Below are 27,892 nucleotides of genomic sequence, written 5' to 3'. Positions count from 1 at the left end.
AATTATACCTTTTGTAATCATTTCAGTTTTGTTAAAATTTACCTGTGAAATAGAATTTTTATGAATCTGTTAAACTTATCCCTATGTTTAAGACTTTCTTAATCTGACCATATTGTCTATTGATTATAAATATGTGAAGTAGATTAATTTTGACAGTTGGACAAATTTACAGAAATTAAGGCTTGACAACAGAAATTATTGAGTTATTAGTCATTACTGCAACAGAACAATATGTAGGTATAACTTTTTCCATCTTTTAAAAATAAAATAATTAAAATATTAATCCATTGCTATTTTCATTTTTTATACTGTAATTTTTATTTGAATTTACTGGCATTGTATATACTGTGTTCAGCATAAACATATTCATTGTATTTCTTTTTTAGTAATTATTATTAGTTTAACTTCCAGGATTATTTCTGAAAATAATTTTTTATTTTATAGAGGAGGGAAATATTTTTAAAAATCTGATTTGGATATGAAATAGGGTAGTGATGATGTGAAAGAGGGGACAAACCAAAGGGAGGGAAATTGCACCGATAAGGAAGACTAGGGAGCACATGCTTTGCCTATTCCCTATTTACTTTCAAGTATTCTCAGAAGTAACTTTTCAGAAACTGATGGTGATAGGTCAGGACTCTGAACCCAGGAGCCTTGAGATTAGCAGTCACCCCAACTACCAGTCTTGCTTCCATCCCAATGCCCATAGCCATCATTGTGGAGAAGGGGTCCAGGTTCCTCAACCAGCATCAGCACCAACAACAACTGTTATGCCAAGATGGTTGGCAGTGGCAGTACCCCTCAGATCACCTTTGCTGTTTAGCCCAGCCCTCTCAACCATTATTTGGGGAAGTACCTCCTATGGAGGAAGGACCTCCCATCCTGACCACCTATCAGCCATCTGTTGGATACATGGCAGGCAAACTAGTCTACCTGAAGCAGCAAGGCACCCTGGGAGAGAGACAGGAGGCAGCACGTACTAATAATAATAAGTAAGTCGAACTACCACCACCACCACCACCACGACTACTGTCACTTCAATGGAGATAGCTAAGGATCCTGAATGTCAGGAGCCAGCATTGCTTCCAGTCTATGGTCATCAGCCCTCATCCTGGTAAGCAGCCTCTATGGAGATGCAACCTGGCAGCAGCTCCTGCAGGTTCTGTAGCTCCATCTACTGAAGAGCCAGAAAATGAAGTTCTTACTGCCAGAATCCTTGGCATTGTTAGGTGGTTTAACATCAGACATTAATATCATTTTATCTGTGGAAATGACATTAAAGAAGAGGCATTACCATCTCCATTGTACATTAAAGATTTTGAGACCTTTCCATCTGCTTTGCAGCTGCAATGTTCCATATAAGTTATCTCCCGCCATAGTATGTGAGCTCCTTGAAAGCAGGGACTGTCCTACTTTTCTATTTTCTCATAGTTTCTTACAGAGATTTTCATGGGGCATGGACCCTAGACCCCCACCCCTATGCTATCCTGATTACCCTCCTTTTAGTGCATTCTGCTTTGTTGATGTCTTTTCTAAATTGTGCCATCCAGTGTTCTTCATGTAGTTTTGCCCAGACAGTGGACAGTGACACCATTACCACCTATGTTCTGGACCCCGTATTTCTGAATTCACTTTTTTGAGCACTGTTACACTGTTGATTTTTATTGCATTACAAAACCCAGATCTTTTTTACACAGACTGTTGTTGTCTCCCCTTGTCAGAAATAACATTTCTCTGATCATAATGTAGACCATGCAGTATTATTTTGTCCCCCAGCACTAATGAAAGCAAGATTTTTTTTTTTTTGGTGTACTTTGGAGTTGGCATTATGGTGATTCTTCAGTTACCCAAGGGACTAGATAATATTCTCTTTCCTTATGGATTCCTCTCCCAGGCTTGCAAAATCAAGGAACATTCTTGAAACCAGGCAGCCAGTTATAGAGATAGGGTGACTGCTTCCCTTCCCTGAGGTGGAATTGAGATTTTTTTGTGTTATTTTTAAAATCCCCAGAAAACTCCAAAACTTTATTCTCCTGGTAAGTTACAAAGGGAACGTTATAGCACTGTCTTGATGTAGCAAGAGCTCTGAAATTTTATTTGGATAACACTGAAGATTGGAGGAAATGTGACTCTGTCTGTGTGTTTTAAGCCCCTAAGGTAAGATCAGAAATCGTCTGGGGCAGTAAGAGCCAAATAGTTGAAGTCATACATTAATTATGGTCATGAATCATTTTTATTTTCAAAGTCTTAACCATTTGACAAGGTTGTTTGCATAGTACCAGTGAGTTTCAGACAGCACTTTCTTCTTTCCCTCTCTCTTTTTAAAGCAATAGACTATTTTGTTGTTTCCTCTATTAGCAGATTTTCCAATTAGGAATGCCTTGAAATTCTTACTGATTACTATGAATTTTACCTATGATGATATTTATTTCTCTAGATTAATGTTCCTTAATTTATTAGCCATTTATTTAGAACATAGTTATCAATTTTAAATTAATTTTTTCATGTATCAAGCGTATATTTTTTTCTCCTGACATCACCTTCCTCCAACTATGAAAAAAAGAAAAACAAAACTTTATAATAAATAATCATACTTAAAACAAATTCCTATATTGATATATCCAAAAATCTCTATCTCATTCTGCATATTACTACATCACTCTTTTGTCAGGAGGTTGATAGCATTCCTTGTCGTCAGTCTTCTGGAGTCATAATTAATCATTGTATTGATCAGAGTTCTTAAATCTTTTAAAATGATTTATTTTTACATTATTGCTGACACAGTATAAATTGTTCTCCTAATTCTTCTCAATTCACTCTGCATCAGTCCATAAGAGTCTTACCAGAATTTCTGAAAACAGATCTTAATTTCTTATTGCATAATAATATTCCATTACATTCTTTGATATAATTTGTTCAGCCATTCCTAAATTGACATGTACCCCTTTAGATTCTAGTTCTTTGCTATCACAAATACATATATGTATGTGTGTGTATGTGTGTGTATATATACGTATATTTATATATACACATATTTATCTTTTAGTCATATGGTTTATATAGCTTAGAAAAGTTAAAATATTGATTATTTTGCAATTAAGGTACTCATTCATTTCACAAGCATTTTTTTAGTACCTGTTCTTTGTCATTTACTGTGCTTGGTACTGAGAGAGTTAAAAGTGCTAATAATCTTTTTTGTTTGTATGAATTTTTTTTTCAGGGTTTTTTAAAATAAATTTTATTGAAATATTTCTCTCCATCACCAGAATTATTATCCCACATTCCTCCTCCATCCTCTCCCAGGGAGCCATCTCAGATTACAAATGATTTTTTCTTCAGGGAGTGAAAGGGGAAGAGAAGTCAGCACAAATGACCAACACACACAAAACAACAACAACAAAGAAAAACTACCAACATAAAGCCCCAAACCTCCCATATCTGCCAAGTTGTGAGATGGGATTTTTAGTACTCTTAAAAGCTGCCTCATGAAGGGAGAGGGTAAACAGGTACACCATACTACACTGGCTTCCCTAGTGTAAAGACTTCCCTTATGTCCAGCTAGCCACTGGAGAAAAAGAAAAGCCAGAAAGAAAGAGGGAGAGAATATGAGGAAATGCCCCCTCACTCCCTTGCAGCATCTCTGGTCACTGGCAGGCTCTTGAGTCTGAATGCACATTGGCTGTCTGGGGTTTCCTACTGGCACTGGAAAGTGGCACTTGGAGTCCCTCAGCTCAACCTACAAAGGGAAAGATCAAAAGGGAAAAAGCAGCTGGGACACTTTCCTGGCCCCAAACATCCAAAGAATGACTCCCCTTTGTTCCTTTTCAGGTAGCCAGGTAGGATTCTGGGATGCATAAGGTCATCTTCAGAATCATCTAATTGTCCTGGGACAAATGAGGGGGGCAAAGGAGCCACAGATAATTCTTCATCAAAACTCCCTTCACTTTCATTGCTCTCTGGGGCAATTGAAGTAGACGTAGTGTCACCATCATCTGAAGAGGAGCCTGGCAGTGGGGCTTCCTGATCTTTCCATTGACTTCTTGTTTCACTCTCTTTGTGCTCCTTTTCCTCTTCCTCTTTCACTTCCACAGCTTTTCCACTTCTCTCTATAGCATTTGTGTATGTATCTTCTAACTCAGCTTGCATGTTGTGAAGGTGAAACGCACCAGTGTGCATTCCTTGTTCTTGAACTTTGACATGGTCATTGCTGTAGACATCATTGGCATGATCATCATGGCTGTGATTGTCACTGGGATCACTGCTGCCGTCATGCTTTTCATTGCTTTCATCAGAATTATCACCATCACTAACATCAGTGCTGTCACTCTGGTAGACAGGTCAGAACTCAGCACCCATAAGGGCGTCTTCCAGGTCTTCTTAGCATCCTGGGAGAAACTGAGGGCACCAAGAAAGCAGAGTGAATTCTTCATCAGCACTCTGTTCACTCCCACTGTTCTCTGGGTAGAACTGTCATGGTGGCACCTACGATCAACATGGAGCCTGAGGTTGAGGCTTCATCATCTCTAGGCTGGTTTCTTGATTCCTCCTCTTTCTGTAATTCTCCTTCCTTCTCTCTCACTTCCATAACTTTCTCACTTCTTTCTTCAATTTGTCTTTGGGAGTTCTGAAACATCTCTGCTCGATTGACAAAGTGGAGGTAAACACTATATTGCCTTTTCCTTTGATGTTCTTCCAGGAGACTTCTTGGGGGAATAGAGCTCCAATTGCAATCTCTGCTCTGAGCAGGAATTCATTTGTATGACACTTCATGATTTACATAGCATTTTCCTCACAATATTCTTTGGGAGTAGATGCTTCAGTCATCTAGTCAGCAAGCTTTAATTAAATGCCTGTTATGTGCTAGATAATGTGCTGAGTAAAGGAAATGCAAAAGAAAAAAAGACCCTTATCTCAAGGATTTTAAGTGTTATTATTCCCATTTGACAATTGAAGAGACTGAGGCACAGCAAGGTTGAGCACCTTACTCATAGTTACAGTGCTAATAAATATCATGGGTAGGATTTGAATTCAGGTCTGTTCATTTCTACTTCTAAAACTTCTTTGTCACATCACATTGCTCTTAAGAAACTTTCCATTTTTCAGATGTGACACCAAATATACATACATGCATACATATATAAAATACCAGTTATACTGTGAATAAGAAGAGTACAAAGTGCTATGCTATCACATGAAGGAAATAGCACTTCTAAGAAGTGCTGCCTGGGAAGACTTTATAGAAACAGCAACATTTGAATTCAGTCTTGAAGGAATGATGAAGGGAAAGAGGCCATTCCGTATATAGAAATCACATGACACAAGACGTGGAGGAGGAAAAGTATGGGCTCTGTGCTGGGATGGTAGAAGATCTATATCACTGATATGTAGTCAATTTTTACTGGGTTGTAGGATTTTAACTGCCAAAGATCCTTAATTTGAAAACAAAAATGTTTAAAATTCTGATTCTTTTTCCTCCCCCCTATACCCTATTCTTGCAAGTTCCTGCTCCCCTGAGAAACCCAAGATAGTGGTAAAGCTGCAGAGAGTAGGATGATTCCTAGAGAATTCTTTCCATTCATTAATATAGTTTGGGTTAGGAACACTTTCAGAGAATATGTGAGAGGGAGTTGTACGAGAGAAAGGTGAGAAGCCAGCCTCCTTTTCTTCATCTTTTTTAGATTTTACTCATGGATCTAGATGGATCTGGGGACCCTTGTGTCATTACAATAAGAAACCTGAATTTTGTTCTCTTAATTACCCCAAAGTACGACATTGAGAGGCAACATAGTTGTTGCAGGATTTGAAAGCAAACAAATGAACAAACATACCAGAAGCTTGGAGAGTAGAGTAATGCTTCTTCAGTGGGATTCCTTGGGAATCCTGAGAAAACTGTTAAATGTTTCTGTCTGTTAGCAAAATAGGTATAATGAGTAATAATGAACTAAGGAATTCTCTGTGGCCCTGTGGCGTTTTATGAAAATTAAAAGTTTGGTGGAAATGTGTTAAATGTATAGATTCATAATCTTATTGTTGGCAGAGGAATCAGCTCTGTTAGATCTGTTGTAAAGAGATCTTTGTTGCAGAAATAGCATTAATTCTGGAGTGTTGATGATTTTGTGGTATGGAACTATATGAAGAATACATGAAACAGAAAAGTTTTAAAATCAGAGTTCTCATCTGATTTACCTTTTAGCTTTGATTTTGGCCAGATGTTGAGATGAGGTGTTACTATGGATCTAGTAGCTACTTTGGCTCTTATTCCCATGCACCAACACCTTTTACCTTGTTATCTCTTGTTACCTCTCCATTTCCACTGGACTTTTTTCTTTTTCACCCCACTCCCTTTTTTGGTCAGCTAGACTGGGAGCATGTCATTTTTTTTTTTTTGGCATTAAGTATTATTCAGTACTAGACATATTGTTATCTATTGACAAGGCACTTCTCTTTTCTGGACTTTGGTTAGCTCATCAGCAAAGTGAGGGGCTTAGACCAGTTGATTTCTAGCACCCTTTCCAAGTTTAAAATTCTTCAAGTTTATAATTTTATAATAACGTCCTATTAAAAAACATCATTGCTTATTTTTTGGTCCTAGGGGTTGTTATATGAAAGGATTAGATACCTATCTCCAAACTGGACAAAAATAAGAACATCAAATGGAAATTACATGGAAATTTTAGCTCAATATATGGAAGAGCTTTCTAACAATAATGAAGTTAAAGAATCTCAGATTTGAAATGAATGTTAGAAGGCATTTAGTATAACCCAGGTCTGTACTTGAATGAAATTTTTTTTTAATAACAACCCTCCTCTGTCCTCAAAGTCATATGTAGCTAATTTCTCAGATTAAATCTCTGTTAAGTATGGAGTGGGAAACCCTGAGCATTACTTAAGCTGCCTCTTCTAGAAGTCTTCAAGTGAGGGCTTGATGATCTCTTGTTGGTACTATCATTGAGGAGTTTCCTGTGACAGATAGGAATTGTAGTAAATAACTTCTGAAGTTCTGTTATTTTAAAATCCGTTCCCTGTAAATTTATTTCTGACAATGAACTAGATATATTGGATTCTCCCAGGATCGCCTTTATTTCCCTGTAATTTTTATAGCCATTATGAACATTTTGAGATATGCTGAAGACTGAAAAAAATTGATCATTTTGTTTCCTTGAATTAATGGATATACTTTTCTGTCACGTTTGTATCTCTTTAGTCTATGAAGTAGAATAGTACAGACAGTATTGGTTTCTGAGTCAGATGACTTAAGTTGGGGATCTGATGCCCCATGATGTTCACATATGACCTAGGATAAATGTTAGCTTCATAGTGTCTCAGTGTTTTCATCTTTAAAATAGAAATAAAAATACTTGTTTCACCTTCTTTATAGGCTTCTTATGAAAACGTATTTTGTAAAGTGCTATATTATTGTCTTTGGTAACTTGTTAGTCAGTGCGATAAGTGTTGGCCCAGCACAGTGAAGTTTTGTGTGGAGCCCGGGTTAGAGCCCTACATCTGACATTTCTCAGCTGGATCAGTAACTCCCATTCCCTGAGCCTTATTTTTCTCACCTGTAAAAGAGAAATAATAATCCTTGAACCAACTCCCTCACAGCAGGTTGTAGTGAGAAAAGTACTCTCTTTGTAAACTTGAAAGGATAGGAAAACCACAATTTCTCTCTTTAGTTTTTGTTTTTTTTTTCTGGGTCAAGAAGCTGGATTTCATTCACTGCAACTTTTATTCGCAGGCTTCACAGAGCTCAGTGTGCAATTAAACAGACTCAGGTGACTGTTCAGAAAATCGGAAAGGAGATTGAAGAAAAACTACGACTTACATCCACAAGTAATGAGTTGGTAGGTTTGGATATTTTTCCTTCTTCAAGCCTCTTGATTTCCTGGTAGTCTCAGCACATTCTTTGGAATGGGGTGGGAGAAGGATGGGCCAGAAATTTTCACCTAGGCTTAAGTTGGCTTTTAAAGTTCTCCTCTGCTAACAATATAAGAAACTCATGCTGCTAGAGGAAATTTTGGAAAAGAATTATCCAAGAGATGATTAACAGGCAGTCTCATTTATTTCTTTTTAAATGTGAATTATGAGCATAAACTGTTTAGTGAGTGAAAATAACTGCCAGGAAAAAAAGAGACTGAACCTCAGTAAGCAGTTAATTTTAAAATTTGCTTGGACATAATGTAATAGGTAGTTTTAGTTGTTATATTCCCTGAGCAAAGAGACTGAGGATCCTTTTTCAGAGTAATAGAAACCTCAGTTAAAACAAATAGGATTAAGGTACAGTGTGGCCCTCGGCTTGTTACTTCTCCTTTGGGATCTCATTTTCTTTCCCTTTTATAGTGTGGTGGAAAGAATATGTATATGGATTTAGAAGTCTTGGGTTTGAATTTTGGTTCTTCCACTTGTCACCAGTTTGACCTTAGGCAAATCATTTAATCTCCCTATTGCTATTTCCTCCTCTGAAATTGGACTAGAACAGAATTCAGCAACTATGAATTAAAAATGTTTTTTAATAGTCTTAAATATAATAGCAAAATTTTATTTAAAAACATAAAAACCATTCTTAGTTTGAAGTCCCAAACAAATCTAAGGCCTTGGACTTGATGATCTGTCTGATTCCTTTTAGTTTTAGAATGTATCACTAAATTATCTCTAAGATCCTTTTTAGTTTTGGGTTCTAAATTTTATGTTAGCTACATTATATTACTTATTGATATTTGAATGCAGCATGGACTTGCATTTGGGAGTTTGGGGCTTGAACCCATTGAATCTAATGCAAAGAACACTGGAATGAGATTTAAGAACAGAAGGAGGATAGGATATTTCTGTATTCTAGGCACCAGATACAGAAAATTGCATCCTCTCAAATGTCTCTTCACCTTCTACGTAGTACTTCATGTGAACTGACTTCTCTGGGTCTCTGTTTCCTCATCTTTAAAATGAAGGGTTTGGACTAAGCACACAGTGGAAGTAGAAGTCCATTAGGTCTAAAGAGTTATACTTCCTTCTTGGCATTGCCTTACTTGGGATTTGTCAAATTACCAAAGACAGGTTCTAGTACATTTAGCCAACTAGATTGAACAGTGACTTGTTATGATAATACCTATATTCTTGTTCCAGGTCTCTGTGCTTAAGGGAGGTTGTGCATGTGAATTGAGTCACTTATACCAAGTGGCCTAGTCACTGTAAGGGCCCAGTGGTACCCACATCAGTCTACTCTTGGTCTTAATCCTGGCATAATCTCTCCAGGATGAAGACTATATTTTATGCTTATTGGTAAATGACCTGGACTGATAGATGGTGTGCTTTGGGGGATCAGCACATGAAAGATCTCCTTTTAAAAAAAAGAAAAGGAAAAGAAACAGTCAGGATACAAATCCTAGCAGCCCTTAGAAATTAGAGCAAGTATGGTAATGAAGTCATGAATTGATCAGTAGGTTATATTATATCCAGAGGTCTATTGAAGATAGCACCAAACAACTATGAAAAGAAGACTGTCTTCCCAAACTAGGCAAACTTTAGGAAATTGTCTGCTACAAAATATCAGCAACATGATATCTGTAAGTAGAAACTAAGAGTTTATAATCTGTTTGCTTGTAATTTGTCCTTTGGCCTGACATAATATCTCTCATTCACTTGTATAAACATTTTCTCCAGGCTCCTGGCTACTACCTTTCTCTTAGGGGACATCTGTACCTAGGTTCACAATTCCTAGATATATTTTTTGGTTTGGAGTATAAAAATTCCTTGGTTCTTCCACAGCTCCCATTGCCTTTTGATTTTTGAAAAATTTCTTTAAATTTTTAAAAAATAAATTATAAACTTGAGAAATACCAATATGAGTATTTCTTTATATAAAGAACAGAGAAAGATTAATTATATGGAATTGATTTTCTTATATGTAGCTTGTTGAATGGTAGGTCCAACACTGTCCTATTTGTCTGTAAGTCCCTTCCTGAACTTCCTATTGTGTATTTTCAGAAATATACTGGGGGTAGCCTTAATAATCTAGAGCTTTTAGACTTCCAACCCTTTGGGGAAGCCAAGGCAACAGCCTAAGAATCCATATCAGTTCTTATAAAATTTGACTTGCGCATTTCCTCCTTGGAAGGCAGCTGTATAGACCATTAGGCAGCCTAGAGTTCAATTTTCAGGGAGTACTACCCAAGTTCTTCATTTCTAAGGTATTTACTGAAAACTGATAGAAGACCAGGGGTGAACCTTATATTCACAATAGGTAGAGCCATCTTTGTACCAAATATCAGAGATGTTTGAAGTGTCCAAATAAATTATAAAATGTCTGGGTGGTGAGAGTTGGCCTTGTTGTGGGGATGGGAGGTTTAATAAAGACACCACCCACAGGAAGACCAAAGGTTTTATTTACAATAAAGGTGCTTAACATGGTAGTGAAGGAGCTTGTCATAATCTTAAATGTACCATTTCCACTTAAAAGTGGAGGCATTCTGAATCCCACTACTCTGAATGCTTAGAATTTTGAATAACCCACCCAAGGATAGAAATCTTAGAGTGCAACAACAGAGAATGTCCTCAGGTTAGGTTCTCAGTGACTAGCAATGTAGTATGTTACGTGGTAGCCTCAAAAAAGTTACAGCTTCAAGGGCCATTGGTTTGAGTGCCTTATAGAGGCAGCCTGGTGGCACAGTGGATAGACAACTGGGCCAGAAATCAGGAAAACCCAAATTCAGATTTGGCCTTAAGATACTTGTTAGTTTGTGATCCTGGCCATGTCATTTAACTTTTGTTTGTCTCAGTTTCTTCAGCTGTAAAATGGGAATAATAACTTTTACTTCTCCAGGTTATCGTGAGGATCAAATGAGAAAATATTTGTAAAAGTACTTAGTTCAATGCCTGGCAGGAGTTTATTCTGCATTGTAGCAGACATGGACTAGGTATTCTCCATCTAATGGCTCTTCCCAAATTTCACCAGTCTTGAAAGACTGAAGGTTAAATCTCTGCTCACTGAGAAGGGACATGGGAAATGACTGCATTCCTCAGTAGCAGTGGGAATAGTTGAAAGAATCTTCAACCAACATGATATTATCAGTATGATGATGGAGGAAACCACAACAGAATGAGGCACATTGTTCCTATTTTATTAAGCAATATTATGGCAGTATGTAGAAGAATTTGATACCAGTGTGGGAGCACTGTAAGAATACTTCCAGGTCAAAGTGAATTACTCTTGATACTTCCTAGAGAATGGAGATTGGGGGTGGGGGGAAGGAGATGGTGGAAGCATTAACTAAATCAATGATACTATACCTGGGGACTGGATGACATTTTCAACTGTTCACCACCATATCAGAGAGGCTATGGGGGTGACTATCTTACTCAGTTCGCAATATTCCATCATAAGGCACCAACTCTCTTCTACATTGACCACACCTTGTTATTAATGAAAATGTTGGCGTGGTGGAGAATTCTGATGTTTTTCACATGCTACAGGTGTAGAGATTTGAGCAGTAGTTTGGGGAATTAAGTTGTTTTGGGGTTGTTGTTTTTTTAATGTACAGGTTATTTTAAACAAATAAGAGGGATCCAGTTAATTTTTCCTACCCAAACCAGGACAACTCCTCACAAATCTAACACTGCCAGTTGACCTCTTATCTGAACATCTGTGGTGCAATAGAAGGAGTTCTGGACTTGGATCCTGGGACCTCAGCCATAATTCTCATTCCACTCCTCACTGCCTTTGTACCTGTGGGCAAGCCACTTCCTGTCTCCATACCTTAATTCCCTCATCTATAAAATGAGGGAATTGGACCACATGACCTTTGAGACCCCTTTTGACTCTAAATCTTTGGTCCTGTGGTCCTCAGATTTATCTCTCATGTGGTAGTTTATTTCAAATTTCCTACTTCTTTGGGATTTCTATTTCTAACCCACCTGCCTTCCTGTATCTACATTGTAACAGGATGGACAGGGAACTTGTTTTTAAAGGGTCAAACCTGCCCAATTTCCATCTGAGATCACTAGAACACTGATATAACTCTCTTTTTCTGATTGCATTAGGGTGACAGGGACCCTTCAGTTAACTCCCTCAACTTTTCACTCTGGTCAGATTTTTATCTTTCTGGCCCCCAAGCCCAAGAGATAGTAGGGTAGTTTCTGTCCAAGATGAGTGGTAGGAAATGGAGTAGAAGTCCCCTTCATCCCAGTTTCATTGCTTCTCCTCCAGTTTATACCTAATAGCTCCTGTTTCCTCAGGCAGTGGGATTAGATTAGACTTTGCCCCCACACCCCCAGTATAATTTCAGAGAAGTTAAGTGCTGATATTCTTGCTGCCTATCCTTGCTAAGTATTAAGGCAAAATAAGTCTTTTTTTTTTTGTTAACCTTGTGAATGCCTCATTTTATCCCAACAGTGAACCAGAACTAGAGTGCTAGATATTAGTGCCACCTAGGAGACATTGTTCTAGGGCTATACATTGACCTCCAGTCACTGATATCATATGACTTGCTCAACCCCTCAGATCCCACGGCCTGTGTAGAATATATGGTGCCCACAATAAGCTTTTACAGATAGGCATGCCTATATCCCACTTTTCAGTTATTCCTCCATAGATGACTCCCCATCATAGGTTTTTGGAGCTTTTCCTAGAACTGGAAGGGACATTCATGATCATTAAGTTTATCATCTTCATTTTATTGAGGTCATACAACTTATAACTAAAAGAGCTGGAAAAAGATTCCTGGCTTTGGTGTTAATACCTATTCACAAATTCTTATTCTGTTACTTCAGAACTGTGTAGCATCATTAAACAAGTCCTTTAACCTCTCTGGTCCTCACCTTCCTCCTCTTTGAATGAGATTAGGTGAGATTAGGAGACATCCAAGGTCCTTTGATGAATAAATAAATGAATAAAGCATTTATAAAAGAATTAATATGTGCAAAATCCCATGCTAAATGCTAGGAATACACACAAGAAGCGTGCTGATTCTCTTGGAGCTCATATTCTAATGGAGATGATGACAAACTCCGATTAGAAAGGGGTGGGGGGAAGCTTTCAGCTTCAAGTCAGATGGAAAGGCCTTTAAGGAGCAGCTGCAAATCAGATAGTAATACTCTTTCTGTAATATCATTTCCACTAATCAGATCCCACCCCATTTTGATGTTCACTTGCATGACAGTGCCAAAAACTTTGGTGACCAGGACTTTGTTTTTGAGTCTTTGGTCAGTGTGACTGTAGCACCTTCAGGAGAAGTGTCTTGCTGCATCTCCCCAGTGATTTCTTCCCAGGATGATGGTAATGGGTACTGGAGTGAAAATAGTGCTACTTCCAGAGGTCTTTGGTTCAAAGTCCCTTCCAGCTCTGAATATGAGAGATAGCCAAAGTTGGTGCCCTAAGTGCTGGACTTGCAGTCAGGAAACCTGGGTTTGAGCTGTGTGAGCATGGACAAATCACTTAAACTCTCAGAACTTATTTCCTCATCTGTAAAACATTGATAATAATACTTGCACCCTCCACCTGCCAGGGTCATGAGGAAATCACTGTTCACACTTAAAAGTTATATACCGTAAATTTCACTTATTATCCTATGACTAATTATTGATCTAATTATTACTTCAGAAACCTGCCAGAAATGTTTTTGGAAGGGTTGTCACTGTGAAGCAATTCTACATAGTGGAAATGGGAATTGGGATTGAAGTTAATGAATCCTACCATTCTGTGACTGCATTCTAATAAAGAATCCAGTTCCAAGCCTTGTCTTTAAAGGGGCAGAAGAGAAAACAAAAAGGCAAACTAATTTTGACCCTCTTTTGTAGATACATATTATTTCACTTATTTCAGAATCTCAGTCTAGGAATAAAATTCTAGGTTTCTGGGTTCTTGATTCCTCACCCAGTGCAGATCTTGGAAAAAATATGTTATGTTCTTTTTTTACGAAACATAATTGGTGCTATTTTACAAAGAACTAAATGAGTTTAAAATGTATAGCTTCACAAGTTCACTGTGTGGCTCCGTGCTGATTCTCCCACATTACATTTCCTCATCCTTACTTGAGATAATTGAATTAATTCACAGTTATCCATATATTGATATTTGTTGTAGTTTGTTTCTAGAAAGAATTTTGAATCCTGTATCAGTCACACACTATTCTTCCTTTTCAAAATGGCAAAAAACTCCCATCTTTCACTGCTGAGCTCCAGTATTTAAGGGTTAGAATCCATGTTAACATTAACCAAAGCTAAACAAAATTAAGATAATAAATTTGCTACACAGGCATATATATGGAGATATGTACATATCTCCGTGTATATGTATGTATATATGTGTGTATGTATGTATGTGTATATATATATTTCCAGATATATATCTCCATATAAATAAACACGCATATACACATATCTCCATAGATGTCTCCATAGCTATGTGTATGCATGTGTGTGCATTAGATTTCAAAGCAGCATACTTTTAAGGTTTCTGTTATTGTAATTAATATGACAGAGGTCATATAGCCCTCTTTCTCTGAGGTGTGAGGCCTTATCATTTTGGGAAGTGTGGATAATGTTGCTGTATTCTTAAAATCTCTGTGAGATAGAAATGACTTTGGGCCAATTTTACGAAGCAGGAAAATACAGATCCAATAACAGATTGTGTCTGTTTTCTCAGGACCAGCCTGTCTAAGTAAAGTGAAGGTTATTGCTAGATATTTGACTACATTGTTTCAGCCACAGTATCACATAAAGGTAATAGAATAATAACTTAGATTTATATTGCACTTTAAAATATGTGAAGTTTTTACATGCAATTTTGAGTCTCATAATAGCCTTATTAGATCTTTTGAGTCTTAAGCTGAATTTTGTACTTGAGGTAAATGAGACTCAAAGAGACTGGTGACTTGTTCCTGGGCTACACGGTCAGAGTTGGTATTTGAACATAGGTCACCAAGTTTAGCTTTCCAATGAACTGTACTGCATCTGCTAAGGTAACTGTGTCAGTGAAATAGGATCCACACCAAGGGAAATTATAGGTCCTTGAAGTTGCTTTTAATTTTGTTTTGCTTTGTTTGATTTTTAGTAAGTTTTTATTGATCTCTCTTTATTTTTTAAAACACCACTCCCTTCTCTGCCTAGAGAGCCATCCGATAAAATAAGTTTGTTGTTGTTTCAGTCATGCCTAACTCTTTGTGACCCCATTTTGAGGTTTTTGTGGTTGGTTTGCCATTTCTTTCTCTAGCTCATTTTATAGATGAGGAATGGAGGCAAACAGGATTTAAATGACTTGCCCAGAGCCACACAACTGATAAGTTTCTGAGAATAGATTTGAATTCACAAGATGAGCCTTTCCTGACTCCAGGCCCAGTGCTGTATCCCCTGCACCACATAGCTGCTGTATGAATCAGTATATTAAAAAAAATCAGGGTGTGACCTTTGTGGATCTCTCCCCTCTCTACAAGGACGGCTTTCCCAGCAGTGTGTAACAAATAGCTAGTACTTTTCTAAGTAATTCATATTTTTGGTTTATCAGATGCTGTTATTGCATGCCACTGTTTCGGATTAGTTCTTGTCTAGTCTCTTCACTGATCCTCCTTACTGTTTTGTAGTTACTAAATGGTTTTGATGACTTGCTTTATAGTTTGAAGTTGGAAAGTGATACTACCCCACTGTCCTCTATCTCTTCTCATTTTTTTACCTTGATATTCTAAGTCTTTTCTTTTCCAAATGAATTTTTTTATTATTTCATTGAGTTATGTAAATTTCCCCATCTCCTCTTATATATCTTTCTTTCCCCATGGGAGCATCTATCAGTGGTACTCCCTCCACTGAAACAAGATTTACCTTTTTCTTTTCCCTTGTTTTAATATCTCCTTTTGGCCTCCTTATCCATTTTCCTGTAGGCTCTCTTCTTCTTGAGAAACTGCAAGAATTATTTTCCTTTCATTGTTAATTTTTTCGACTTGATTTGGGTGTATCACATATTCTCCTCTCTCTTTTTTATGTGTCCTCCAGTTTTGTAGTTAAGTTCCACAAAAACATTGATTCATCCGTTGGTTGGGTGTTGTGATGTTTAATCTTTTTTATTTCAGTCTTATTTCTTCACTCTTACTTGTTTTTGACATCTTTATCCATCTTTTTCCCCTTGTGGACTTTAAGAAAGAAGTTTCTTAATGGTCTCTCTGTTGTGATTCAGGATACACTCTAAGATCTTGCTATGCTTTGAAAAGATCAGAAGTGATACTGTGACTATCTCTTCATCCATTAATCAAAAGACATTTATTTTGTGTCAGGCACTGTGCCTGTAATGGGAATATAAAGAAAAAAGAAAACTGATCCTTGCCCTCAAGGAGTTTACATTTTAATGGGGAAGACAATACATAAAAACACAACATAAAAGAAAGAGATGGAAGGTCGTCTTAAAGGTGATGCCACTAGTAGCTGAGGGAACTAGAAAAGGCTTCCTGGAGGAAGTGACACTTCAGCTAGGTCTTTTTTACATCACCAGAATTTTTTTTTGGTCACCTCCCTCACCACTCCCAGTATGCCACTCCACATAACAAATATTTTTTAAACAAAAAAAGAAAAAGGAAGAAGAGGAAAAAAAAAATCAGTAAAACTGATCAATACAAAGAAACGTCATTTTTCAGCTAATCTTCAAGGAAACCAAGTATACTAAGAGGGAGACAGTCATGTTTTATTCTTGTTAGGGATTGCCAGAGCATTTGTCAACACAACCCTCTTTATTGGAGTGTCTCATAAAGTCTGCCTCATCCATTTTGTACTAATAACTGTCAACTTCTTTGCTATTTTCTTGGGCTGACTGCTTCAATGGAATGGTAGTGCCATCTGTTTAGAATCAGTATTTCAGAACTGAAAAAGAAAATATTTTTGGTGAGAAATGGTTGTTCCAAACTGTTCTGTATTTAGATGCCAAAAATAATTTTCTTTGGCCACTGGTTCATCTAGTTTATTCCAGTATTTTTTCATTGACAGTTTTCCATTATCTTTAAGTCACATATAGATTGTATAATGCTGGCTACAATAATAATGACTAGTAAATTTATAGAGCTTTTTGAAGTGCCTTGTGTTTATTATGTTTGATCCTAATAATCCTGTTATTAGGTAATAAATGTGTTATTATCCCCATTTTTTCAATCAAGAAACTGAGCCTCAAACATTTAAGTGATTTGCCCAAGGTCACTGAACTACTTAGGTAGCACAACCAAGGCTGGAAAGTAGACCTCCTGTTTCCAAAACCCTATGCTGTCTTCACTATACTGTTTTCAATCCCAGTTCTGTCAGTTCTACTATAATGTATTTTGAAAAAGCAAACTTGTTCTAATGCTGTTGTTGCTGTTTGGCCTTCGTTCTAATGCAATTAAGATATGAAGGAACATTTTGAGTATACAGCAAATTTTGAGTTTTCTTCTGCATGTTTTCCTCCATGAGAAATAGAATGTGAAAACTGTGCCACTTCACAATAACTCAAGCTACAATCATTCATACACCCATTTCCACAGCCTTTTTAAGGCAAAGTGCCATATTTATTGGGTACTTTCTGCTCCGTTAGAAGCAATGCTTGGAGAAGGGCTGGTCAGCAGCGCCCTGACCCTTCTTTACTCTCTTCCTCTGTTAAAGCCCACCCAACTTGTTTATGCAGCCCCAGTTTCAGGTCAGTGGCTGGGGCCACTGTTTATTAGTAAGTTAACCATTTAGCATATATAAACGTGTGGTACCATTTTTATTAGGTCCCTATCTTTTTTTTTTTTATATACGTCACTGATGATAATTTTGAATGCTGTTTCCCGTGTAAGCCCTGGGGTTTTTATTGCATGATTTTGCATAGCATAGTCTATTTTGGGGAATGTGTATGTCACAGATTGTATAAATTACATGGCATACTTGTAAATGTGTCTCAACATACCTTAAGTGATGGGTGAAAATTCACATTAGTGAAAAATTGTTGGGTCATTGGATTGTGTTGTGAGATGGGGAGGCCTCTGAATAATAGGCCATATCTTTGAGTACAAGGAGTGGTGGAAAGAACACAGACTAGCCTCCTCAATTCTAATCCCGTCTGTGCTACTGAGGTTTTGTTAAATTGGGCCAAAGCACTTTACTTTTTTGAATGTAAGTACTTTTGGAACACGGACTGTTTCGCATTTGCTTTGCTTATATTAATTGACACTCACCCTCCCCCTCCTCAAGTAAGTTATGATATGATGCCTTGATCAGCAAACACTGAGCTTGGTCTCTACTGTCTACTGTTCCTCTGAGTCTGCATTATACTCTCTTTCAACCATGTCTGCCTCTTAGCTCCTCTTCAGTCAGACTTGTAGTTTTTTCTATTTATTATTCCACACTCCTTTCATTTTCTCTGTCATTTTCACATGGTGATTGTGAAGACATATCAAATTATACCAGGAAGAAGACTGGATTTAAAGCAGAGACCTAGGTTCAAATTTTGGCCCTGAAGCTTTCTACCTTAGTGACCCTTGATAAGTTGCACAGTTTTGCTTAGCATGAGTGTAAAATAGGAAGAATAATATATATATATATATATGTGTGTATATACATATACATATATATATATATATATATATATGTATATGTATATGTAATTACCCATCCCTAATGGCTCTTTAGGAAATTGTTTTGTAAATTTTATATATAATCAATATAAATGACTTGTTGTATGGAAAATGCCTTGTATACCACACTACATCATTAAAAAACAAAACAGGAGCTGCTATTTTGTTTTGTTTTGGACTAGGCCTGCATAACATATAACCTGTAGGTGGCTTGTGGCCCGCCAAAGGATTTCAGGCAGCCCATGAAAAATGTAGAGGATGTAAAAGAAGATAAAGATATAATGAGTGCTTTGTCTATGTCCTCACTAGTTGTCTGTTGTATCTATCATGGAAGCTGGCAGGCGGGTTGCCACTGAGCACTCTCTCCTGTTTGTCACGTGACCCTCGGCAACCAAATGTTTGTCTCCAGTCTGAGAGGAGCAATTTCACAATAAATAAAAATCTTAAGTAATAACTGTAACTAAGTGATATTAATTGAAATTTCCCTTCTTTAAAAATATGGTTTATTTGCAAAATAGTTAAATCATTAATTATACCTTTACTTGGAAAGTGAGCCGCTAAAAACCTGTCTGCAGCCCAAAAAAGTTTAGCCCATTTTAATTTTGGCCCCTACCTACTACTAAGTCCTACCAGTCTGGTTTAGACTTTTGATTTCATCTCTGTGGATTGGTGGTGATGATGATGATAACAACTAACATTTTATTTATATAGCCAGTTTAAGGTTTGCAAAGGATTTGTTAACTCATTTGAAACCCTCAGTGTTTTGAACTTTCCTCCCTCATGCAGATCACAGCTTATCTCTAATTATAGTTTTAGAGAATTGCTTGAGGCACTGAGAGGTCCAGCAACTAGCCCATGGCTATACAGCTAATTTATCAAAGGAGGACTTGAGTCCAGATCTTTGACTCCCTGCAACAATTATTTATTATCATCATTTTTAGATAATAAGTAAATAATTGACATTTCAAGTTCTTTCAATCAACTACTATCATTACTCCTTTCTATTCTCTCTCCCCTCCCCATTGTTCTTCAACAATTTTCAGTTGTCTTCTCTAGTAGTATGCCTGTTGGAAATGAAGTGAGACAATTTTTGATTTATATGGACCTGTATGGTCTGATATACTGGTATTACTGTGAGTGCTCATGCAAATACCTTTTGATTAGAGTTAGTCCTGGATCACCTAAACTGTAGGACTTGGGAACAGCATCAGATCAAAGTAGATGAAGTTGCTTTTTATGGAAATAAAGGAGGCACTTCTTCATCTGGGATTCTTTTATTTTGTTCCCTCCCTCCCTCTTTTCCTTCCTTCCTTCCTTTCTTCCTTCCTTCCTTCCTTCCGGGGGCACAGGAACAATGGGAACAGTAGTGTTTCTTGTGACTGAGAAAGTATGATGTTTTAATGGGTGAGTCTAATTCAAGCCAGTTAGTTTAAATTCAGCATTGGAATGAAATGAAATACCTATAGGTCATTTAGCAGTTTACAAAAGGAGATTTACTTATCCACAACATAGAAAGGATAATAAAGTTTCTGCAGCACATAGCTCAAGTAGAAGTAAGCTTGCCTTGTTGCTTTATGGATATACTGTCTGGTCATCAGGGCAAGGTATGGTGACTCACATAGTCTTAGGACATCTGCCTGATCTAAAGAGTCCTTATTCCACATGAATGGACTTTTTTATGTCTTTAGGTGACCAGGCAGCCATGCCAATATGGCCAGAGACCCCAAGGTAAATCTATCAAGCTTTTGCCATGTTATTGTCTTTCAGGGAAAACAAAACTAGCTTAATTTATGTGGTGGAGGAAGTGCAAACTCTGGACAGAGATGTTGTCATATGCCATCTCTTGGTGGCAGTGTCCTAAGAATGAATCTTCTAGAGTACCAATCATTAAAATGGAATTTTTACTGGAAAATCATAATCTTGAAGTTGCAAGGAGCCTGATTTAAGCAATATCAGGGGAACAAAGAAAAAAACTAAACTAAAAAGATGACAAAGACAAAACAGAAACAACAAAAAAATTTTTTTAAACTCCCTGAAGGCATGGCAGAAAATATGGAAGAAAACAAAGCCCAGAAATTGTAGGTTTTTCTTTGGACTTTCAGAATGACAGCATCTCCGATCTTAACTCTTGTGGTAGGCAAGGACAAATCTTTGCAGATAATGAAGTCATTATGATGAGCAGGCACAGTATAGGGAACACGGGGGTTGTCGACCAGATAATAATACTTCTAGCACAGTCACTGATTCTTCAGCCCATGTCCAGGGTTATCTCTGGTCAACTAGCAAAATGAGAAGCCTCTTGCAGGCAGCCTCTCTTGGGAATCTAAGTAATATTGAAGCTTTCCCCATATTTCCACATATATTCCCTTCCTCACCAACCAAAACCTCCCACTGCTTAGGAATCTTATCAGGGTGTTGATACCAAATCTTTATCCCTTTTGAGGCCTTTTCAAAGGGTCTGTCCCTCTACTTCCATAAGGGATGGTAAGGTCTCTGCCTCACCTTCCTCAAGGATGCAGGATTGCCACTGCATCAGTTAAGGGATTTCCTTTCCTCCAGGTAAATGAATACACATTCGCCAAAGTTATATAGAAACAGTTTTATCTCCCCCTTGCTGCTAAAAAGTCAGGCACCAAACACACCTCTGAGGTTTTACCTCATACCCTTCAAACTGGCAAAGATGACAACAAATGGCAGTCGTCAAGAAAAATTGTGAAATGATAGGCATATATCAGTAACTTGTTGCAGGAGTTGTGAAATGGTACTACCATTTTGGAAAGTAATTTGAAATTATGCAAACAAGGTGACTAAAATATTCATACCCTTTGTTCCAGAGACTTTGTTATTAAGCTTATACTCCAACGAAACTACTGATCAGAAAGAAGAAAGCCCCATATATACCAAATTTGTAGCAGTACTTTTTGCGATAGCAAAGAATTGGAAACAAAATAGATTTCAATTGTTTGGGGAATGGCTAAAAAAAATTCTGGTACATGATTGTAATGGAATAGTACTGTGTTTTAAGAAATAATGAATGTGATTAATTCAGAGAAACATAGAAAGATCTATATGAACTGATGCTGAATGAAGTAAGCAGAACTCTCTAAAAGATATACACAGTGGCTACAACAGTGTAAATAAAATGAATGGTTATACACAAAAATATCAAAAGTAAGCATAGCAACATTATGAAAGTCAAGTATTACTTGAAGAAGAGATATGAGAGGACATCCCCAACTCACCCCCTCTATGAAGGTGGAAGTCTATAGTGTTGCCCATTGTACATGTTTTCAGAGTTTTTCAATAAGTTAGTGGTACTGATTTTTTTCTTGTCTTTTTAACTTTAAAAAATACTCTTTGTTCTATGGGATGACTCTTGATGGGGAGATATTAGGGGGAAAATGTGATAATGTGAAAAGTAAAAGTCATAAATAAAAACTTACTTTAAAAAGAATGTAAGGAACCTCTGAGTATTATCACTCTTTCTTCATTCAGTTGCTCTCTGGGGAGGAATTGTTTAAACCATCCCAAAGGAAAGGAAACCTATCAATTGAGGCAGACCAAAGTGATTTCCCTAGAATCCTCTCAGGAGTTAAGGATCTTGAGGCCTCTGGCATAGTTGCAACTTGTTTATTCAGGGGCACTAACACCGGGAGGATGTAGGCAAGCATGATTTCAAATGGACCATTTCCATTCATCAGTAGAAACCATGTGGACTCTACCAATATTGTTAAAGGGGCCAGGTTGCATAACCCAGTTAATTATAGGCAACTCTGAACAAAGAGTAATTATATGACCCTGGGTTATCTGTTAAGTGGCAACTAGGGCCTGGTAACTGGTGAGCAGCTGCTTTCCAGAAATGGCATAATGAGTAGCTGCGTTAGGGAATTGGCAGCTCCAGAGGTCTAATGAACATTTATTTTGACCATCCTGTGGTATCTGCCAGAGGCTGCACTCATCCTGGTCTTTATGAACAGAGACCTCGAAAAACATGGGCTTACCAGTGTCAAGGGGAGAGACTGCTGAACAGCTTCCTTTAGGTCTTTCATTGCTATAGGTTGGTATAGGTCCTATTAGAAAGGTAGACCAGCAGGTGATTGGGTATGTGAGAGCCATCAACATATAAGGTGGGACATATGGATTCTCCAAAACTGAAAGTCGCTAGGTGGGAGAGTGGATAGAGTACTGGGCCTGGCATCAGAAAGATCAGAGTTCGGATGTGACTGTAGACACTTACTAGTCGTGTGATCCTGGGCAAGTCAGTTAACACTTGCCTGCGTAAAACTGAATGAGTAAATGAAAGACCACTCCAGTATCTTTGCCAGGAATTTCCCATGGACATTTGGTCCATGGGGACACAACTGAACAAAAAGCTGGAAGAGCCCAATAAGCCTTTAATCATCCTGCTTAGATTGAGGTTAAGTGTCATTAGCTAGTTAGAAACTGCCTAGAATACTCTTGATTTTCTTCACCCACCAAGGATATATTTCTCAAGTTAACTGAGTCGGCTGGACACTAGATTTTCTTTTTCTTTTTTTTAAAATTAATTTATTTATTTTTAGTTTTCAATGTTCATTTCCACAGGATTTTGAGTTCCAAATTTTCTCCCTATCTCTCCCCTAATTCCAATCCAAGAAACCGTGCATTCTGATTACCCTTTCCCCCAATCTGCCCTCCCTTCTATCACACCCCTTCCTTCCCTTATCCCCATCTCCTCTATTTTCTTTTAGGGCAAGGCAGATTTCTGTACCCCACTACCCATGTTTCTTATTTCCTAGTTGCATGTAAAAATTTTTTTTAACATTCGTTTTTAAAACTTCGTGTTCCAGCTTCTCTCCCTTCCTCCTTCCCCATCCATCCCCACTGAGAAGGCAGTGTTTGAGAGGTTCTGAAGGGAAAGTGTGAGAGAGAAGAGGTATTAAATTGCTTACCAATCTGAAGGTTTACAGAGCCATTGTGCTGACCTCATATATGCCAGGAAATAGAATCATTTCTATTTGAATCATCTTAAGAAAATTTTGAAGATCACTTTGCAAGATGAGGTACCTGATACCAAAAACCTTTCCTGAGCTGAACTGCCAGGCATTCAAACTCTGATGCAGAGAGTGCCTTTCCCATGGCCCCACATTGTTTGAATCCCAAACGTATGAGACTATTTTATAGAGAACTCATAGAAGGCAAGTACTTACATGGACTTCAGAAGAATCAATATAAATACACTCGCAAGAACTTTGGAATTTATCATGAGATGTGGGAGACACTGGCAAAGAACCACGTAGCATGGCATGACTGCATCAAAGAATTCACTGTACTATGTGAATGAAGCAGAATTGGAGTAGCTCAAAAGAAACATGAAATGCACAAGTTTAGAGACACTTCCAGTCCAATTGTTTGTGTGGACTATTTGTGTCTGACCTGTGGGAGAGCCTTCTGAGCTCATGTTGGTCTGATCAGCCACAGTTGGACACACTGTACTTGGACTCCAACATAGTCATGTCATTTTGGTTCTCTTCCAGAATGAGAGACAACAGCCAACCATTTATTAAGTACCCACTATGTGCCATGCAATGTCCTAAGTTTTGGGGATACAAAGAAAGGCAAATAAATGGCAGTTTTTGCCCTTCCAAAAATCTAATGGGGATATATCACACTCAAAAGGGAGATGAAAAGCAGAGAGGAGTGAGAAGATACTTTGGGTAAGGGGGCGTGCTAGATAAGTACAGAGGAGTGCAGCCTGCTGGGAAATGAAGAGATGGTTGGCCTGGGTGTGGGCCTCAAATGGACATTCTAGGAAGCCCTTTGTATTCTCCACTCTCCAATCAGAGGGAGGGGCCCTCGGGCTTGAGGATACTGAAGAGATGAGAATATGAGGCCTGGCCTGAAGTAATGCTAGGATGAAGAGGTTCTTGGGGCATGATGGATAAGTGCAGAGGAGTATGACTGGTTGGGAAATTGAGAGTAGGCCCCACTTCACAAATGATTTATGGCCTCTCATCCCTCCTGATCAATGTGATATCCTCAAATTTGTGATTTATCTGCCCTCAGGAAGGGAAGCGTCTTTCAGTTTTCTGCCTACCAGAATGAGAGTGCAGTGGCTATGAGAGAGACTTCAAGTAGCCCTGGGAAGGATGGCCTCCTTTCCAGGTGAAAGCAAGTTTCCCCTGGATAATCTCAGCCACATAGATAGATCAAATAGCATTGGCAAGGTCAGTAATCCCATCCTACTCACCTTGGACTTTGACTGCCTCATTTGCCTGTCACATTTACAAAATCAGGAACAGCTTCAGGAATGGGCATGGCAACTTTGTTTAGCCTCTGTAATTCACCATTAACTGCCACCTGTCTTCCTCTTATGCCACGGATGATTGTAAGAGGAAGTTGGTATAACGAGTCCTCCAGCTTCCTTCATCCTTGTAACTAGAGAAAAGATGTCTTTCACCCCAATTAGACCAGATATTGTTTGGTATTAAATATATAGGATGGTTTGGGTAACTGTAGAGAGGTTTCTGTGAGGGTTCACACAGATACTGATTCCCAGGAGTCCATGGTACCCCTTTCCTCCATTGTCTATTCTCTGTAATTTCATGTAGGTGCCCCAGATGAGGCAGGACTTTGTGAGGAGGGATAGGTTCGTTAGGCTTGAGTGGTGTTGAAGGGTCTCTGCTTTTCTGTGTTGGATTTCACAGTGCAATTTTGCTAGTATTTCCACAGGCTAGCCATCGGTTGCTTTCTTATCTCCTCTGTTTCAGGAGCCATTCCCAAAGCACCTTGTGAAACTGTCATCTCCTTTTGCCTACCTAGGAAGGTGAGGAGGAACTCTGTGCCCTAATCCTCAGAGTACCTGTTTGCATTGATGTCAGTATTTGTCCAGACTACCACTATCCAAATCTCTTGCCCCAATTTCAGTAGTTGATCAGTCCATATCAGAATAGTTTTATTGTGGTAAAGACCCATATCAGCTGGGACTCTGCCAAGAAAGAGGGATCTGATTGCCCCTGAGACAGGATGGTCATTGGATGTGGCATACCCTCTTGTCCCCAGTAGATCAAATCAATTTATCAGACCCATTTACTTTAGAAATGTCATCCCCTGCCTTAGAGATCCCCATGCGTATAAATATAACTATTTTAGCCACCTTAAGAAAGCCAAAAGACAGCCTTTATTTGGAGCATATACTTGATTCAACCAGCCTTGAAGGGCCATAGTTAAGTCCCTGGAGAGCTCCCCAAGCCTATGTAACTCTGCTGTGGAAAGTACTTCCATGCTGACTATTGGACCATGACCTCAGCAGTCACGCTCTAGTGACTCATTAAGTTGCTGTTTGAAATGCTCTTGAATCCTTCCTGGTTTCCAGGTGGTAAAAGCCCACCCAGGTCCTGTTCCCTCTGTAGGAGAAATTATATGTTGTAGTGGAGTAACAGGATAATCCCTGGGCTTTCTTACCACACATTCCCAAATCTGTTCCTCACTCCTGCTCTCAAGCTCCTGTTTTATGGCTTGGATATCAGTGAGATGTGATGCACTGGCTGAGGCCTGTTGGACAAGCTGCAGCTTGAGCCTTAGCCCTTTGAGCCAATGAACCCCTGATTTTCAGGATATAACTAACCTAACTCATGTTGAGGATGGTGGTGAAAGGAGGGGTGATAATCCTATTACAATAGTGATCCTATCATGAGTGGCATACAAGAGACATTAATTAACAAGCAACTCTGCCAAGGGTTAGGGATTCAAGACAGTCCCTGCTCTCAAGGAGCAAGGCAAGAAGAATTTTACTGGGAGAAAAAAATAGCAGATGAAGAAAAGGGAAGTAGGGAAAAAGTGTTTGGAGTAGAGAGTAGAAGGAAGATTTGTAGTGAGTGGCCAGGAAGTAACTTGGTGTCTTCGTTTTAGGCAAGTTAAATTGGAAGCTCTCTTATCAGGGTTCATATAGAAGTCAAGCTTTCTGTGATGAGAGGGAGGAGGTGGTGAGGAAGGCCTGGGAGAAGTGGTGTCATTTGTAGTTGATATGGCCAGAAAATACTTAGGGTTGTGAGAGTTATTCAGTTCATTTCAGATGATTTCTATTTTACTTCAGCTAGTGTGAACTTGAACAAATTGCTGTATCTCTTCCACCAGAGAGCTAGATGGATCAGTGGAACACTAGGCCTGGAGTCAAGAAGACCCGAATTTAGATCTAGCCTCAGATACTTGCTAGTTGTGTGACCCTGAGCAAATTATTTAACCTTTTTGTGCTTGTATCCTCATCTGATAATAGTGCCTATTTTATAGTGTTATTGTGAGAATCAAATTAAGATATTTGTAAAATACTTAGCACAGATCTGGTATTTAAAATACTCTTAATAAGGCTTATTTCTATTCTCCTTCCATACCATCTTTCAAATGAAGATTGTACCTGATACCACATTTAAAGGGAGAAAAAAATCAATGAGCTTTCATTTATATATTAATGTTATAAAGTACATTCAGATAAATACTCAAGTTATTCCTCATAATAACTCTGTGAAGCTGATAGTTTATAATTATCCCCATTTTACAGATGATGACACAAATTCAGAAAGGTTAAAGAACCATGCCCAAAGGCATGTAATGAGTGACTGATAACAGTTAGCACTTAAAACCAAGTCTTCCAAGTACAAATTAAAGGTTTTTCCCAGTTACTTGGCACTGCCTTGTAATGTGAACATCAGATGATCTGTGAAGGATCTGTGGCACTCAAAAGAGTGAACTTTCAACATAGGTTATTTTTATTTCTAATTAGATTCACAACATCCTAGATTTTAGAACTGGAAGGAACTTTAGAAGTCATCTAGTACATCTTTCTAATTTTCATATGGAGAAGAAAATCATGGAAGGGAGACATGACCTTCCCAAGTTAAGAGGCAGGTAATAGCAGGATTCACACTTAGATTTTCTAATGCTCCCACTGGAATGTAAGTGTGTTGAGAGCAGAGGATGTTCTTGATTTTAAAACTGAACGAAACCTAGTTGTTGTTGAGCATTCATTGACAGTACTTTTTTTTAATATTTCTGAATGCTGAAGGTCTCCTTTTTTTCTTTCTCTAGAAAAAGGAGAGTGAGTGCCTGCAGCTGAAACTTTTGGTTCTTCGGAATGAGCTGGAAAGACAAAAGAAAGCCCTGGGGAGAGAGGTGGCACTACTGCACAAGCAGCAAATTACATTACAGGACAAAGGTAAGTGAAGACATAGAGAGTTATCTGTCATACTTGTTTATTAGTTTCCTTTTCTTCCTCTCTGTCTGTAATCTATATACTCATCTTTCTGAGAATAGGCAGAATAAAACCAGGAAAAAAAAATCATTTCCTCTTTCTCACCTAATTATAG

General features: G+C 38.1%; 1 protein-coding gene across 2 annotated transcripts in view; it reads left to right on the top strand.

Annotated features, from left to right (window-relative positions):
* The window catches only part of UVRAG (UV radiation resistance associated), a 428,278-nt gene that overhangs the window by 162,976 nt on the left and 237,410 nt on the right, over window positions 1-27,892 (top strand). For both annotated transcript variants that reach the window (XM_072610800.1, XM_072610801.1), the window contains exons 7-8: window positions 7,736-7,841; window positions 27,615-27,741. In XM_072610800.1, the coding sequence (XP_072466901.1) occupies window positions 7,736-7,841; window positions 27,615-27,741 (233 nt within the window). The remainder of the gene's footprint in view (window positions 1-7,735; window positions 7,842-27,614; window positions 27,742-27,892) is intronic.

This window comes from Notamacropus eugenii, chromosome 5 (genome assembly GCF_028372415.1).
Source record: "Notamacropus eugenii isolate mMacEug1 chromosome 5, mMacEug1.pri_v2, whole genome shotgun sequence".
In the NCBI taxonomy this organism is placed as follows: domain Eukaryota; kingdom Metazoa; phylum Chordata; class Mammalia; order Diprotodontia; family Macropodidae; genus Notamacropus; species Notamacropus eugenii.
Note: the sequence above shows the minus strand (reverse complement) of the source record. Positions and strands in the feature narration are given on the sequence as shown.